General features: G+C 39.4%; 1 protein-coding gene across 1 annotated transcript in view; it reads right to left on the reverse strand.

Moving 5' to 3' along the window:
- Positions 1-3,517: 3,517 nt before the first annotated feature.
- CLC-F (chloride channel F) overlaps positions 3,518-17,995 on the reverse strand; it is a 57,131-nt gene continuing 42,653 nt past the window's right edge. The window contains exons 6-9 of the mRNA XM_089167899.1: positions 11,328-11,561; positions 6,051-6,263; positions 5,512-5,744; positions 3,518-4,070 (exon numbers count right to left, since the gene is read on the reverse strand). Coding sequence (XP_089024025.1) covers positions 3,989-4,070; positions 5,512-5,744; positions 6,051-6,263; positions 11,328-11,561 — 762 coding nt within the window. The 3' untranslated portion in view covers positions 3,518-3,988. The remainder of the gene's footprint in view (positions 4,071-5,511; positions 5,745-6,050; positions 6,264-11,327; positions 11,562-17,995) is intronic.

The following is a 17,995-nucleotide window of genomic DNA, read 5'->3' on the forward strand; positions in this document are numbered from 1 at the left end:
GGGTTTATTTACTAACTTTGGACCTATCCTCATTCTCTCTCTGAAAAATCTTCGAAGTTAATTGAGGTAAGGATGGTTGTTCCCTAATAACCTAGAATGCATGTTCACTTGTACTTGATTCGGATTGCATGATCATGCTACTGTTCTTGTAATTTTCTTATAATTATACTGCTGCTATAATTACTGTAACTACAGTAGGTCTTGCTCATGTAATTCATTTATTATTTTGATCATGTATGAATGGTTATTTCCCTATGTATTCATTCGTCAGTTGTGCTTATGAATGACTGATTTGGAATGTGATTGCTTGAGTATAATTGGGGAATGGAGAATGTCCTTTTGATATTTCTATCTTTGGACATCAGTGGAAGTGGTATGGACATTTCCAATGATGCCCCTTGACTCTTCCCTGATTATTGTTTGACATACCTGGGGCTTGTCTAGCAGGGTTTGGTTAGGATTACCCTGTTATATCAGACCCGATTCGAAAAGGAATTGAGACCGAGTAACCCATGACAGCAATGGGGATTTGTGGGCGCTCAAGACCGGTAACCAACCCGTGAGACGACATGAGAGCTTCCCATTTACTATTTGTGGATGACCAATAGGGTTGAAGACATGAGAGGACATGAATCACATTATGGGGGTCATTCATTGGTAGGGTTGCAGTAGTAGACTTAGGCTCATGAGCGCTCAAGACCGGTAACCAACCAGTGAGAGGACATGAGAGCTTCCCATTTACAATTTGTGGATGACGAATAGGGTTGATGAGTCCGTAGTCCGAATTGGTTGTAGCCATAGGATACGTTGACTCTAGTGAGAAGGATACCGGAAAGGATCGCGAGAGACGAGGAATGGAAGTATCTAACTCTGACTTGATATAACTAAGTAGAAGACTTGCATTGGACTAAGTTTACCCTTGACATGCACCAATACTCAGACCAATGGTGATGTGAGAGAGAAGTGACCTAAACCCCAGCCATGAAATGTCCGAGAGGGATGCATGACCCAATTACCACCGGAGAACCCAAGATACCGAGTTGGTTGAGGGAGAGTGATTTGACTTACCCAGAAGAGTATGGTGCTATGACTTAAAGCATGTTTGCCATTAGAGACCAGTATACATAGAGTTAGAATCATTCTTGTATAACTGTATTATATCATATTGCATCCTTTATGTTTTGCTATCATGTTGTATGTGTTATTGTTGAATAAACTGCCTTGCTGAGTTCTTTTGAACTAACTCATTTTTGCAACAACTTTGTTAGATCTATCTACAGGTGTTGATGACTATGACGGACAAGCATATGAGATTGCCCCAAATGACTCATACTACACCCAAGGTGCTGGCTACTGTGACTATGACTATGAAGATTACCAAGGTGACAGAGGAGTGTATCAGGATTGGTCATACTCATATGCTAGTACAACGACATTTGGATATAGAGACATTTACTTTTAGAAGAGTTCTTTATAGATTTGAAGAGACATTAGTTTAGATTATTTTACTTATTTTCTTTCCATTTTTGGGAATGGTTGTAATATTCTTTTGTTTTGATCTACTTTTCCGCTGCTGTTGTAGAGTGATTTTCCACTACACTCTACATTGATTTATTCTATTGGTATCATTTTCCGTACTCGATTATACTTGTAAATTCTTTTTAAGTTTTATCTTGATTATTCTTTCATAATAGTTAAACATTGATTTTACCTTGTTCTTGATTGTATTATTGTGAATGTGAGAGGTTGATTTCCTCGAACTAATCTTTGGGGGTGGGGATCACACACTCTGGTATGCCAGATAGGGTACCGGATGGGTGGATGTGACAAAAAGTATAGATATCCATCCTAGAACTATGCTAAATAGATAATTGCGTCTTTTTCAGTTAAAGCATTATTTGATTAAAGCAAATGAGGAATATACCTTCAGTTGTATTATGTTTTATTCTATATTTTTAAAAATAAAATGACTGATGTACCTTTCTAGTAATAAGTTTTTGGAAATGAGAAATATATGCTTAATTACCCAAATCAGGATCTCCCTTGCAGGTTTCTCTCCCCTTCCATTTCTTTGTATTAGAATCTCGGTCATTAACCACTGAAGTTAAACTTGCATCTCAACTACCTACAGTTTACATTGCTCCTCTCAACTGGAATTCTGCAAAAAAAAAATCTCAACTAAAATGAAGAAACAGAGTAACAGAGGATGCGTGGGACTGGTGGTCAGAGAAAGCAAAATTTCTCAAGGTACATAGTCGTTGGTTGATAGGCTTTGCTTTTATGACTCATTTTATTTGGAAGTAAAGAAATGATTGAAGACATGATGGGCTGCGTAAGGGTGGGCCATGGGTGCTTTGTGAGATTTTTGCAGACTTGCAAGTTGGCTCTTATAAGTTGAAGGATACAATGGGACAAGTAGAGCTCTTAATCGTTGGTACACTAGGTTCTCATGTTGAGGTGAAGCACAGGAAGGAACCTTCTGAGGTTTGGTGGCTATTACTCTATGATGGGTGGTGCAAATTAAATATTGACAGATCCTCCCTTGGGAAACCTAGACATGCAAGGGTTGGAGGTATTATTAGAAATAGCGAACGTGTGGTTGTTGCAAACTTCCATTGCTATTTGGGGGGGGGGGTGCATCCCAGGGTAGTGGTTGAGTTTCATCCTTGACTCGTGGATTGAGACTGATTCAGTGATGGTGGTGTTGGTGGTTGGTTAATGGCTAGAAAATCCAGTAGACAATTATGATGCCAAGCCCTTCAAGAATACCTTCACATGATTCAGTGGAAGATAACCCACTATTATCAAGAGACAAATCTTGTGGTTAATTTCTTAGCAAAGGCAACAGCCAAAGACAAAATGACTGATACAGTTGCTTCTTGGCCTGCCCAGATACAAGCTGAAATGGGTTGGGATGCAATGCAGCAGCCAAGGTTTTTGCAGTATTTGATGTGTGCAGATATGAGATCAGCTTTCTTAAAGAGTGGATAGTTGGGAAACATTTTCTCAACTAAGTTTACCACTTGTTAAGAAGCAATGGGTGTATTGGATACAACTATTGTTGCAGATTTGAGTGTTTAATGTTCCTAGTAATCTTCTCTCCCCTATTTAAAGAAAACTGATGAAGATGGTTTTTTGAAAACCCTAGTGAACGTCACAAATTCGAAGACTAAACCTTAAATTTGAAGACCAGCCCTTTCCAATATTCCCTGTTGGGTTTCTCTTGTTTTGCAACCAATGCAATGAAGCTTGAGGTCGGAGTAGAAGCGGCTCCATAACAGAGTAATTGAGCTTCTAGGAACTTAAGAGGATCTTCAGTCGATGCAAACCTCCAAAATCAAGATGGAATTGAAAGTGGGTCGTCATCTGCAGTAGTTTATAACCCATGTAAGATTATGAGCTACAGATCATTCGAGATCCTCGACCTCTGATGGGCCTTACGTGAGTGATCAAAACATATGGTAAGGATCACTTGACCAAGCAATGACCCTTCGGAATGTATATTAGTCAGTTCTTTCTCAGAAGAAAACAAAAGAAGTCTTCGCAGCAAATTAATACGATCATAAGCTTGCTCATCAAAAGAATAAATAATTGATGAATCAATAGCTACATTGGAAGATCCTGAAATTGACAAAAAAATAAGTCATCTGAATCTAATTTCAACCTCTCCCCCTTCCCCCCTTAATCTCTCTGATTTGTTGTAGTTATTTAGTTGTGATACAAGCTTTACATGGACCATGTACTTAACTAGCGCTGAATTACACAGAAGTACTAGTGCTAAATCACACATAAGCCTGGAGAATGTCGAATAACAATCTAGTGTGTAATGAAACCCAACGGAGATAGATGCTTGGCTGCTGCATTTCATGTCCAAATTGAGACTAACAACAATACATTCAGTGGCCCTGACCCGGCGTCAACTCTTAAGCTTCAATTGGGGCAGCCAATTAAAGACCAGAATGCATCAAATTTGCTTCCACAACTGCATTTAGTGACCATTTACAGCGATATCCCCAAGAACTTCTTCTTGCACCTGTGGGTAGTGTAATTTATGGCGCTCCATTTCTTCTCTGTGCACAGATACAAGGAAATCATCTTAGAGCAAAACGATTAATAGAATAACAAATGTCATGCATGCAATTAAAATGTCCAGCCAATGGTGGGTTAGTTGAGTGGTTAAAAGCCCAAATCCCACGGGGAGGTCTTGGGTTCGCACCCATCTGGAGGCACCTATATTATTAATATCCCCCTTTCCCCCTAATATAAACTCGCCGGCTACAAAAAAAAGAAACAGCAAAAAAAATTAAAAATGTCCAACACAAGTTTCAAGCTTTTTCCAATATAAACATGGTCCAACAATGGCTACATATTCATATAAAAACTCAAGAATATTAGTAGTTCAAGGCATTCTATATTCACCCAAAATATAAAAAGATTTTGTTCTCTGTCTTGAGTAGAAACTTACTTACCATTGACATCATTCTACTTGATCCAGGGGGGGGGGTGTTAAAAGAGAAAGGTCAATCCAAATAGGAAGTTATATTGCAGCCAGTTAAGAGGATGAAACAGAGAAAGTAGTACTACCAGTTTGGTAATTAAAAATTCAGGCAAACAGTATATATAAGAATAAAAAATAAAAAAACCTCAGAATTGTTAGGCTTGCTAGCACAATCAGGGTGAAATTCCATGATTAAGGTAACAAAAAATTCAAGAGATAATGGAGCAGCAATTTCATAAATAAGCTCTAAAACTAACAACATCCCTCTTCTTGATTCTCCATTGTCAAAATTTTGAAGGTTTACCAGCATTTTCAATCACGGTCTCTATTTAAAAGTTCACAAGGTGCTCATGGGGATTTTTTTTTGGATATTCTGATCTACCATGGCAAGTACATAAAGCTATGATTGTAGTACTTAAGACGGCTAGCTATTGGTACCATCTCGGAGGAGGACAATGTTGATGTTGGACATAAGTCAAGAAATAATGGAGGAAAAAGGAATTCTAGGGTAGCTGGAAGAGGAACAAAAGCACCCAAAGAATCAGATTGATGAAACCACATCTGCATCAGCCAGTTATCTAGAACCCAACCAAAAAAGAAAAAACACCACAACCCCAAAAAATTTTACTTGGCCACAGTTATTTAGCTTTTTATATTTCATTGTTCACAGACAGATTTTAACAATTATGGGTATCTTATCAATTAGCCATAATCAAGAAAAAGACATCTGACTAAACCAAAACCAATCACATAAATACCGAGTATGATCTCATATTTAGATTGCCAAACAAAAAATGATGCACAAGACTGTGATTTCATCTCACTAGCCAGTAGGCAGTGAAGAAAAAAATCTAAAAACATGCATTCTTCATTAAGAAAAAAACAGATTGAAGGTTGATCTCTTACCAACTAATCCCTGCAACAGTGAAGGATCCAGATATAATTCAGATCTACTTAAATAAAATACAACAAGAAGCTATGCATGATATGATTTAGAATACATTGATGTTAACCTGAGGCAGCACCAGATAGAATCATAATGAAGAAGACCAACGACTCTCCGCTTCTGTTCTTTTCTCAGGTCTCCACCATGCCTAACAACAGGCAACTGGTTAATTCCTTTGGCCTCCATTAGTGATTTGGCAATTCCCAGATCTGTGTCTGGGTAACAAGTTAAAAGTCCACGCTCATGCCTGCGGTAATGAAATCCTCGTGTACAGATAGATGAAACAAGACAGGTATTCACCTATACGGATTTCCACAAGAAAATGGTTATTTTGTGGGAATGATAATATATGAGTAATCATTACCTAAGAAGTCGAAAAGCAAAGCAGGATAAGGAGGAGAAAAAAAGAAAAAAGAAGAGCTGCAGCACTAATTTCGGTTACCATTTGCCCCCTGGGGCATCTGGGGCTATTTAACCTTCCATTCTCACCAATGGAAATCTTAAGATTTATATTAGAGTGGAGAGACAATAACTTGGGATTACAGTTCAATTTGACAGTATTTCTGCAGAAAATAATTGAAGGTTTGTGCTTCCAAAACTACATACATCCAAAACAGTTGTTTCACCATCTGGTACATCACTAGACGTCCTTGACAGATGCCTCCGGATGTCCCCAAGTGTAAGTATTCCCTCAAGAAGATCTCCAGCATCAACCACAATCACGGCATTCTGCTGCGAATCGTGCATAAGTTTTATCGTCTCAACCAAAGTCAATGTTGGTGAAACCTTCAAATAGTTTTTTGACATAGCTTGAGAGACCTGAGAATAATCACAAAATTAAGACCAAAGAACTGCAACCACACAAAAAAATAAAAAATAAAAAATAATGCTTCAATAGCAGAAAAATCATTTGTCAGAGTTGACCTATTAACAATTGTATTTGACTATTTTGGAGATAGAAATCCCTCTAAGGATTTCGCTAGCTCCAGAGGGATATTTTCCCTCTTTTTCCCCTCCTTTTTTTGGTTGATTCTTAATTCCTTTCATACCTCTTCTCGCCTACTTTGATTCTATTTTGTTTCCATCAGACTGTAACTCTATATAAATCCTGTAGGGGCTGTGAATAATTGCATTCTGAGATTTATTTTCTTCAGATTCAATATGGTATCAGAGGTTTGGCTCTTCTTATCCAAATCCACAGCATCCTGCTTTCCATTGCAACATTACAGAAGCAAACCATCGCAGCATTCTTCTCCTTTGTTTTTCTCTTCCAAATTAAAGGGAGCACTAATCAGTAACCGATAGATTAGTTGATGCCCTTCTTCTTCCCCAATTCATGACTTAACAACTTGAATAATCAAGATCAGATTCTGCCCTGTTATTGCTCTCCACAATACATGAAGAAGCAACTCAAAAATTGAAGGATCCATCTTCCTCTTTGGAGAACTTCTGCGGCAGATCTGTGTACTGTCCCTCGCCTACACTTAAAATACATAGCTTTGATAGCTTGAATTTATCAGAGAAAGACAAGTATAGTCAGATATCTTTTACGATCTGTTCAGCTCTTAAGATTGTATCCTGACCTGCATAATAGTATAGTTCAGCCAGACCTCCTACAATCCGTTGCAGCTTGTAAGATTGTATTCTCGCCTGCATGATAAATCTGATTCTGCTACCAAGCTAAACTACAAATTCTGATTGACTTCTAAATCTGGTCAACATTACAGTTGCTTCAGATACAACAACAGGATCTCAACCACTCTATCCGAAATCCTGAATGACTACCCACCCCTTTCTTCTCCACTTACAATCCTGGATGGAACAAATTCACAAATGTGGTCTAGATCAGCCTATATTAACATCACCGGCCATGGCTTTTAGGCCATATGACGGGCACAACAACGAAGCCGCTTACACCTGGTATACTTCAGGATCAATGACTTGCACATGACTCTCTAATGATGGCCTTCCTAATTCATTCCATGAATAACAACATCAAACATTTTTATTATTGGACATTGCTATTAGTATTTGGATTGCTGACAGAGAGACTTATGGTAAGAATGGAAACAGGGCTCAGATATATAAGCTTCGCAAGCAAGTTCACAAAACCAAAAACAGGAGATGTTCAACTCTCAATATTACAACACCTTCAGTTGCAGAAGATTGATCACTACAGCACCTTTCAACCGACTACAATTGATGACATTACTGCCTATCACAAACACCAAATTGAGATCTAGGTGTATGACTTTCTGTTGGACTTAGTGTTGGATATGATTCCAATAGGATTCAAGTTCTCAGTTGAGACCCCCTTCCAACTCTTGAGGAATCATATGCCTCGGTGCATAAATTGTTGCCAAACATCTATGCTCCTTCCTTCTAGACCTGACAGATCAGTTCTTCAAAATTAGACTAGGTCCAGTGCAGAAGCTTCTACAATGACTTGAGACATTGTTAAGTGTGAACACTGTGAGAACCTTGGTATACTTAAGCTACATGTTGGAAATTACATGTGAAGCTTGCAAACGTTGAGGCCAAAAGGAAGTTGGCTATGGAAAGAATCAAGGAAAGACCCAAGCCAATCAAGCTGAAGCTGCTCAACATTCATCTTAAAACGACAGTCTCAGGGTTCTCTATGGAGGAATACAAGCAATCCAACATTACTACAGGCTGCCCCCACTTCTAAGTTCTAATCCATTTGTCATCAACTTCTACTACCTCTGGTCATCATCAGGTTCATTCAGGTATTTCTACAATTCTAACCCGGGTTTCTATGTCTGTTATATCCAATTCATAGATTATAGACTCAAGGCCTAGATCACATGACAGACTCCTCCAATCAGTTCTACCAATATACCCCTCTTCTTGGGAAAGATACGGTTTGTGTAGCCAGAAGATCTGTCTCTTCTATTTGTGGAAAACAGTCTATTCGTTACCCTCCTACCCTTACAACTTCAGTTTTACATGTTCCCTCCTTTTCTACTAACCTACTTTCTATTAGCAGGCTTACTAGGAAATTGAATTACAACATCAACTTTTTGCTTCTCACTGTATTGTATGAGATCTGATGACAGAGATAACAATTGAACATGACAATATCTAAGATGGTCTCTATTTGCTCGACAGTAAGCTACCCCCTCTAGATCTAAGTATTCACCAGTGCCTCAGATTTATTTGGCTACCTCAGATTTATAAAGCTATGGTTTTTGGTGGGTACAGAAAAAACAATGTTGACCATACCCTCTTCATCAAAAGAACGGGTGCTAAGATAGTCATGTTAATTGTCCATGTTGATGATATAGTTGTTGTTACAAGAAAAGATGGCGGTGAGAAAAATACAGATAAAGAAATTCCAAAGGTTGCGAGTTTGATATAGAAGATCTTGAGAAGCTACACTACTTCCTTGCTATTGAAGTTTCTCATTCTGCTAAGGGTATAATCCTGTCTCAGAGGAAGTATGTCATAGACAATTTATCTGAAACAGGATTTACAAGGTTGTTGTCCCTATGATACGCTCTGGAAGCTACTGCTTGACTCAAAAGAGAAAGATGGAGAACTACTGATAAGGGTAGCTATCCGAGACTTGTTGGGAAATTAATTTACTTGTCTTTTACTGCTCCTGTTAGTATGGTCAGTCAATTTATGCATGATCCACACACCACTCATGTAGCTGCTGTTGTTCGTATTTTTCATTACTTGAAGTCTACCCCTAATAAGGGAGTCTTCTTATCACCACATGGTCATCTCAGTTTAGCCCTTCACAGATGCTGATTGGGGAGGCTCATATGATTGGAAGTCCACCTCAGAGTATTAAACTTTTAATTGTGGAAATCTAGTCACTCAACTGATGTGGACAAGGTTCCACCCCAGGCTGAAACCCTGCAGTGGGCCCCAAGGCACCACCAAGGTGGCACACCTAGGGCTTTCCGAATCCTAAAAAAGGGGTAATTTGGTCAACTTCAGCCCTACTTAGCTGTTGAATTTAATTTCAGAATTTTAGATTTTATTTTTTGATTCAATTATGTTTTGAAGTCTTAATTTGAGTATGTGGATGAGATATCGTCTGAACTCTTTAGGTAGTCTTTCTTTTAAGTAGGACTCCATAGATAATTAGGTCTTTGATTTCAAGAATAGTTCTTTATCTTATGTGGTGGTTATTTAAGTGTAAAGGGTATCCTAACTTTAGAAGGAAACCCTAGTTGAGTCAATTTCTAGAATTCCTAGTTGAGTCTAAGTTGAGTCACCCAATTAGAGTTAGATTCTTTATCTCTTGATGTAAGGCTATAAATAAGCCGTTATATCATTGTAAACATTAGCCTGCATTGAATAAAGAATTGAGATCTCTTATGGGAAATTGGGTCATGGGCTTCTTGGGAGGGCCACGGTGGATTTTCAACTATTCTTGCCTTCAATTGTAGCATCTTAATTAAAGAACCAGCAGCTTTCTTCTACTTCCAGCAGCCTACAAGTACATACACCCCCAGCCCCTTCCCCTTCTTGCCAAACCTATCACAGCCCACCGCCTTCCATTTCTCTCTCTTGCGCTAGCTAGGAAAGCCCAACCCCCTCAATTGCAGCCCCTAATTCCCCCTTCCCCACCCCTGCCAGCACCCTAGAACCCATCCCCTATCTCCTGTGACACGTCTGAACCCCTCCCCCACCTCCCTTCTACCTGTGGCACCCCCTTCCCCCCTCTTTTCCCTCTCGGCTCCCTCTCTCCTTCTTCTCAGACTTGCAGCAAAACAGAAACAGAAAAGAAAGAAGAAAAAAGGAAAAAAGAGAAGAAAGAAAGAAAGAGAAAAGAAAAGAAAGGAAAGAAAAAGGAAAGAAGGATTTGCAAGATTGCTGAAGATCTTCAAACCCCATTTCCAAAACCCTAAATTTCTCTTTATCAATTGTTTCACCCAAAAGATATATCCAAAACCTTCCCATACCCAACCGCTGAATTCTCTCCCTTTCTAGTTAATTTTAAGGTAAAACCAGATCACCCCACCACTTCCCAGATAATTTTGTTAAGAACCCTAACCCTTCCCAGGACCCTCCCAATTCCAGCTACCCAGTAATCACTAAGTTCACCCTTAGATATTTGGGTATCTCAATTACACCCATTGGAGCCTTAGATCACATCAATATTAATCATTAATCATTCTTAATAACCCTCCCTAAATCCCCATTCGTTTCCATTGATAGTCTTATTTGCTGGTTCGAATGAAGATTATCTTGGGCAAACCCTTAATTTTAAGGAATTTATCCAACAAACCCTAACCGTAAAATTGGATTTACATCATTAACCCAACAAGAAGCAAAATGTGGTTGAATCTAGTACAGCATGATAGGATGAAACATGGGGAGATTGATAAGCACTTCATCAAGGAAAAGTTGGAGAAATGGAGTAATTTGTATGCCATTTGTGAAGTATAAGACCAACTAGCTGTTGTCTTCACTAAGGGATTAGCTGGACATGTATTTCATCATATTTTGGCCAAGTTGGGCAATGTGCAATATCTAGACCACCTTGAGGGAGAATGTTTTCAGGGGTATTTTGGGGATAGAAATCCCTCTTGGGATTACACTAGTTAGCGTTAGCGCAAGACTCAAAACGGGCATTTTCCCACCTTTTTTCTCCTTTTTTCTCCTTTTAGGTTGAATCCTATTTGGTTTCAACCTCTTCTTTGAGTTCTTTCCTAAATCGGTTCTGTTTTGTTTTCCCTCAGATTGTAACTCCATATAAACCACATTGGGGCTGTGAATAAATTGTTACACCCTGAAATTTATTTTCTTCAGATTCAACATTGACATTTACAATTAAATTAATGTACAAGAGACATGCAATCAATTTCAAAGATAAATAACCAATCATAGAAGTGTGTAAAGATTAACCTTCAAATCATCCAAAAGTATGTCTTCAGACATTGTTCCATGATCCACAGTATTTCTGACAACAGAAAGCTCTAAATCGTTCCCATCATCAGTTCTCCTCCAAAGAGCCTGATTCTTGTCTTCAACATTTGAAAGAGAATTATAACCTCGTGATTGGTTCCTTGCATCAGATACCTCTGTTTCCTTCGGTTGGTTTGCTACGGAGGGAACCCATATTGCTAGTCCAACAGCTCCCTGATTGTAGAAACAGAAAAAAATAAAATCCAATCAAACATCATCATTTACTATCCATTTATATCAGTTAGCAGAAAGCCATTCAATTATCCCATATATGTACACAGTATCCATGTTACTATCCTTTATGGGTACTCACCTGGGTAATTGAGGCAGAGACATTCACACAAAGAGAGAGAGAGAGAGAGAGAGAGAGAGTAACTCTTCAAAATTTTCCAATTCTAAATCATAAAAACAATTTTTTGGAAGTCAAACCATGGAGCTACAACCTAATACGAACAACAGTAGAAAAAGCATCATGCACATGGTGCACCACGAAACTTAAGCTTGTAACAAAGTCGACTTTGAGAATAGCAACAGCAGACAAGAGAGAAGTATAAGAGATGGAGGAGGGAATGGAGAGTTGTGCAAGATTCAGCACTCCCCCTTAGTAGTATGTTATATAGCTGAAAGTTTCCAGACAGAAAAAATCTTCAAATATCTTCCACTCTTATTACAAGTGCTGGAACAAGAAACAAATATAGGAATCCAAAAATAGGCTTGCTTGACATCCAAGCAACAAGACAAAAAGGAAACAAACTAAAAATAAAAAGAAGTTAATAAAGGGAACAATGAGCATGTGCATGATGCATGCGCACCCCTACGGTACACAAGGGTGCCCGTTACAATACTTACCGTTAACACTTCCCCTCAAATTGGAGTATACATATCAAAGGCTCCTGCTTGGAATAACAAGAAAGTATGATAAAGAACTTCCTCAATCTTGAGCACAAGTAGCAATAGTAGACACCGATACACACTAAGAGAACTTCACCCAAGAGATAATCCATGACAACTTCAATAATAATCATCAACTCAAATGAACCATTCAACATTAGGAACAATAGACAGTAGTGGAACCACACCCAAAAGCATAGCAACAACAATAATATCACAGGCACTATCCAAATTATAGTAAGTAGCAATTGTCTCAAAAGTGTGGAATCTCCAATAATGACATCATAAGGGACACGTAGTAGCCAAGAATCTCCACAAGAAAAGATAAAAAGAGTAGCTCCAATGTCCACTAAAGTGTATAAAAGTGCAGCTCAAATTTGGGTTGAAGAATTTGGTTAACACAAAAATATGGGAAGGTTTGGGTTTTAACAAAACCCAAGATGGGATGGTTTATTTGATAATAGGATATGTGGGATGTAACAAAGAGATTTGGGATGTATCAAAACTTCCTAGGAAACCTATGGTTGGGTGTCGGAAAGTTTTAGGGATGATCTTGGGATGGTTTGGGTTGTGGATTTGGGTAACAGGAAGTTAAAGGATTGTTTGGAGAACTTCAGGGTTTCAACAAACGCAAATTGGACAATGATGCGCTGGATCTGTGACCTAAAGGGAAATTGGGAACCTAGTGGTTAGGTATGGGAAGTTTTAGGGATGATGAGAAAGGGACAGATAGATGGGAAGGTTTCTTGGATTCTTGAAGAATTATTAGTAGTCTTTCTTAGTTCTTTTCCTTCTTTCTTTTCTTTCTTTCTTTTCTTTTCTTTCTTTTTTCTTCTTTTCTTTTCTTTACTTTTCTGGTGGTTTCTTCCTTGTAATTCTACTGCAGGTCAGAGAAGGGAGAGAGAGGGGATGAGACAAAGAAAAAGAAGGGAGAGGGGTGCCGCAAGGTGTAGGGGAGGGTGGGGTGCTGCCTGTGGGTATCGCAGGGGTGGGGGAAGGGTTAAGAGAGGATCGCAGGGTTATTTGGATTCAATTCTGCTCCTGGAGTTGTTGATTGGCTGCTGGAACTTGTGGACGAAATGCTACAACTGAATCTAAAGATCTCAAAATCTGCCGTGGCCCTCCCGAAGAGAACCACGACCTGTTTCCCACAAACAATATTTCATTCTTATTCGATGCAGAGTGAAATTTACAACTATAGACTGGCTTCTTTATAGCCTTACATCAAAAGAAAGTACTTAACTCAAACTCGGAGACTCTATCTTGACTCAACTACGACTTAGAGACCAACTTAACTAGGGTTTCCTTTATAGCTTAGGATACCATGTTTACTACTAAATAATAACCAGACAAACTAAAGGAACTCTTCTTGAAAAAAAAGACTAACCAATCTATAAGCGTCCTACTTTAAAGAAAGACTCCTAAGGACTCAAGAACTCAACCAACCAATTTACTAAGACTTTTTGATACAACTGGACTCTGAGAATTAAATCCAAAATTCTGAAAATTAAATTCAAAATTCTGAAATTAAATTCCAACAGATAATTAAGGCTGAACTTGACCAAATGACCCCCTTTTAGGATTCAGCTAGCCCTAGATGCACCACCTTGGTGGGGCCTTGGGGCCCACATCAATTCTCCCCTTCTCGAAAGCATTCAACTCCTGATGAATGTGCAAATTGAATGCCCCTGTTTTGATTCTCTAGAATCTCTAATGTGGACTCGTCCTCACATCTTGCAGTGGGGAAGCAGTAGTAGACATGTTGCTACTAGTACTACTCCAAGATAAAACTCTAGGAAAGTGAGAGAGCGATACAAGCATTCATTCCAAAGTACCAAAGGGGTATGATGAAGACAGGAAGTCCAAGGTTAGAGTCATCGGCGATGCCCCTATAGTTCTTTTGGTCCACCACACTTACGCTGCATACTACTGATGTGGTTCCTCTAAGATATCCTTTGAGGTCAAGGGTAGGTCTAGTGAAGCATGGAATAGAGGTTCGTGCTTCTCTGAAACTCATGGGCAGCAACTCTTTAAATTCAATGTCAAGGGCATACTGATCTTCAAGTAGAGAATTGCTTTCCTAGGCATGTCTTCAGCTGGTGTTGTTACTCTGGCCATGTCCCTATACTTCATGGAGGCATTCTTTGCACCTAGTATGGCCTTGTCTTCAAGGACTAGGGTCTCCTCTGTCATTACTCTAGAAGGCATGGGCAGCATCATTGTACTCTCTGCTATCTCATCAAGATCTTTGTGGCTGTCTGAGTGTCATTCTTCATCAAAGAGTTCTTCAAGGGCTGCTTCTATGAATGGGCATTGTACTTCTTCTAGAGTGATTCTGGTTGGTGGATTTGGGAGATTGTATCTCCCCTTCTTTGAGGACACTTGTTGGCTAGGTGATCCTTGTCATAGTAGCTTGGGTTGTTTGCTGTCGGGGTAGCATGTTCCCTTGTGGTCTGTCCTAGGAGGGAGTGGAAAAAGTGTGGAGGTACTGCTGGATGGTGGATCCCTCCTATGGACAGTACTCTAGTGGTAGTGTAAACCTTGGTCATAGTCACGGAAATAGTAAGACCTAATGAGCTCTTCCAAAGTGGCTTGGGAGTGATGATGGGACCTCTCAATATCTTCAAACAAAAGGGTTCTCAACTTCTAATACCTGAGTTTGCTGATGTAATTACCCCTATTTCTTTTACCTCTGTACCAACTCTCCTGGTTAATGGTTTCATCCATTAGATTTTGCAAACTTTTGGTGGAGATAAGGAGGTTGTTGGTATTGCCTAGTCTGGTGCTCTAGTGGGAAGAATAGGGTGCTTAAAGCTTTTGACATCTCTTCCCAAGTGTTAGGCTCATTACATCCATACCTCATTCATATCCCTTGTAGTTCCACTGTTCTCGAGCATATCCAACCAGCTGATTATACGGAAACCCCATCTTGCCATTCTCTGAATAATAATGCCATCAAAATAGCAATCGAGACCATAGAGCCACTCATATAATAACCGCAGGTCATTGACACTATCGTATGTTCCCAGCTCATACATCTCTAGAGGTCAATGTGGTTGCCTTACCCTTCTGTGCATACAATGGTGAAACTAGAAGTAGTCTCTAGTTGATTCCTCCATGCTTTGGCTGCTACAGCTTCATCTTTAACTTTGAATCTATTGCTTTGATAGGGGTACTAGGAATTGCTGGAAATTGCAGCTCTGATACCACTGATGTAAAACCCAATTTTAGGGTTAGGGTTTCTTTGATGATTCCCTAAAATTAGGGTTTGCCCAGAATCTTCCAGCAAATGGATACGAAATTTTGGGTTGAAGAATTTGGTTAACACAAAAATATGGGAAGCGTTATGGTTTTAACAAAACCCAAGATGGAAAGGGTTACAGTTTTAACAAAACCCAAGATGGAAAGGTTTATTTAATGATAGGATATCTGGGATGTAACAAGAGAATTGGGAAGTATCAAAACTTCCTACGAAACCTATGTTGGGTGTGATGATCTTGGGATGGTTTGGGCTGTGGAATTTGGGTAACAGAAATTTGAAGGATTGCTTGGAGAACTTTAGGGTTTTAAACCGAAAATGGATGATGATGTAATGGATATGGAACCTAAAGGGAAGTTGGGACCAGCAGTTAGCTATGGGAAGGTTTAGGGATGATGAGAAAGGGACAGATAAGAGATGGAAAGGTTTCTTGGATTCTTGAAGAATTATTAGCAGTCTTTCTTAATTCTTTTTCTTCTTTCTGTTCATTCATTCTCTCCTTGTCTTTCTTTTCTTCTCTTTTATTTTCTGTTGTTTCTTTCTTGTAATTCTGCTGCAGGTCAGAGAAGGGAGAGAGAGGGGCCAAGAGAGAGAAGGGGGAGGGGTGCCGCAAGGTGTAGGGAAGGGTGGGGTTGCTGCCAATGGGTATCATAGGGTTGGGGGAAGGATTTAGAGAGGATCAACAGGGGGTAGGAGGGGATTCTTGGTGCCTGCGATGGAAGGGGAAGGGGTTTCTTGGCTGTTGTACTTACTGGGATTCAATTCTGCTGCTGGAGTTGTTGATTGGCTGCTGGAACTTGAGGATGGAATGCTGCTATTGAATCTAAAGATTCGAAAATCCGCCGTGGCCATCCCAAAGAGAAACACGAGCTGTTTCCACAAACAATATTCGATTCTTATTCAAGGCAAAGACTGAAATTTACGACCATAGACTAGCTTATTTATAGCCTTACATCAAACGAAAGAACTTAACTCAAACTAGGAAACTCTATTTTGACTCAACTAAGACTTAGAGACCAACTTAACTAGGGTACCCAGGTGATCCCTTCTGACTAAGTGACGAAAGCTTGAACTCGAGTTAAATCTTGTCTGAGTTCAGATGAGAGGATTGGGTTCGGTTTCAGTGAGATGTGCTCTCCGTAAGTTTCCAAACTCCCAAAAGGCTTCCCTGTTCTTTGTCCGGTTTCGTACGGTCAACCTTTGGGGTACTTATCCTCTTTGCCTTTATTCGCCTTGAGTCACCACTTTGTGGTACCATGTTTACAACTAAATAATAACCTCACATACTAAAGAAACTCTTCTTGAAATAAAAGACTAACTTACCTATAAGAATCCTACTTTAAAGAAAGACTCCTAAGGACTCAAGAACTCGACTAACAAATTAACTAAGACCTTTAGATAGACTGGACTCTGAAAATTAAATCCAAAATTCCGAAATCAAATTTCAGCAGATAATTAGAGCTGAAATTAACCAAATTACCCGTTTGAGGGTTTGGCCAGCCCTAGATGAACCACCTTGGTGGGGCCTTGGGGCCCAAACAAGGGTTTCAGCCCGGGGTGGTCACCCTGGTTCACATTAAAAGGAAGGGTTAATCATGATTGAGGACTGATCTTCAACCATTAAACTCACCTATAACCAACAGAGAACTCCAACTTGCAACAAGGATTTCAGGCAACAGAGATATAAATAAGGCTGGATCTCAAGAATAGGTTACCACTTCAATGCTTAACAATAAATCAGAACTTGTGATGGCAGCAGAGACAATGATAAGTTCAATCAGAAAACAAAATTGAGATCTGTTAGGAAGGGCAATTTGGGAAAAGAAAAGTACCATCGAGAGTTAGCGCTACATCCGATGGGAAAAGGGGACAGCAATTAGGAGTCTATGTGCAGTTGAACTTGGGGGTTCTTCTCCTATTTGGGTTCTATATTGTTTCCTATATATAGTATTTTGAGAAGGGCTTACGATTCTCCCTAAGCCTCCACAGCAATTTCTTACCTACTCTTCTTCTTTTCTCCTCCTCCTCACTTCCTATTTCTTCTCTAAATTTCATGGTATCAGAGTTGTAGGTCTTCTTTTCCCTTTTGAATCTAAGCATTATTGATACAAAAAGTTACTTCCATAGAAAGGAAAGAGATTGCACTGGTGTAAGGGTTGGATTCCAGAAATTAGAGAGGGGGGGGAACACCTTATGCTGCACCATTGTTGCAGTTGAAGATTGATGCAGCACCCTATGCTGCAACCTTCTTGGTTCCTGATTGAAGATCAATGCAGTAAAGAAGTTTTCTAACTTTGATAGTTGTTGAAGACACAACCCAGTTTGTGTTTCAGAAGTCCTTGTACGGGGAGAGTTATGTGATAACTCTGCCTAGATCATTGTTGTGTTTGATCAAGGAGTTGTGCCAGAGTAGTGCCCTTTTCTGGTGAGGTTCTGTGTCTTCTCTTTTTGGTGTTAC

This window comes from Hakea prostrata, chromosome 9 (assembly GCF_041222555.1).
Source record: "Hakea prostrata isolate BN-2017 chromosome 9, UWA_Hpros_2, whole genome shotgun sequence".
NCBI lineage: Eukaryota > Viridiplantae > Streptophyta > Magnoliopsida > Proteales > Proteaceae > Hakea > Hakea prostrata.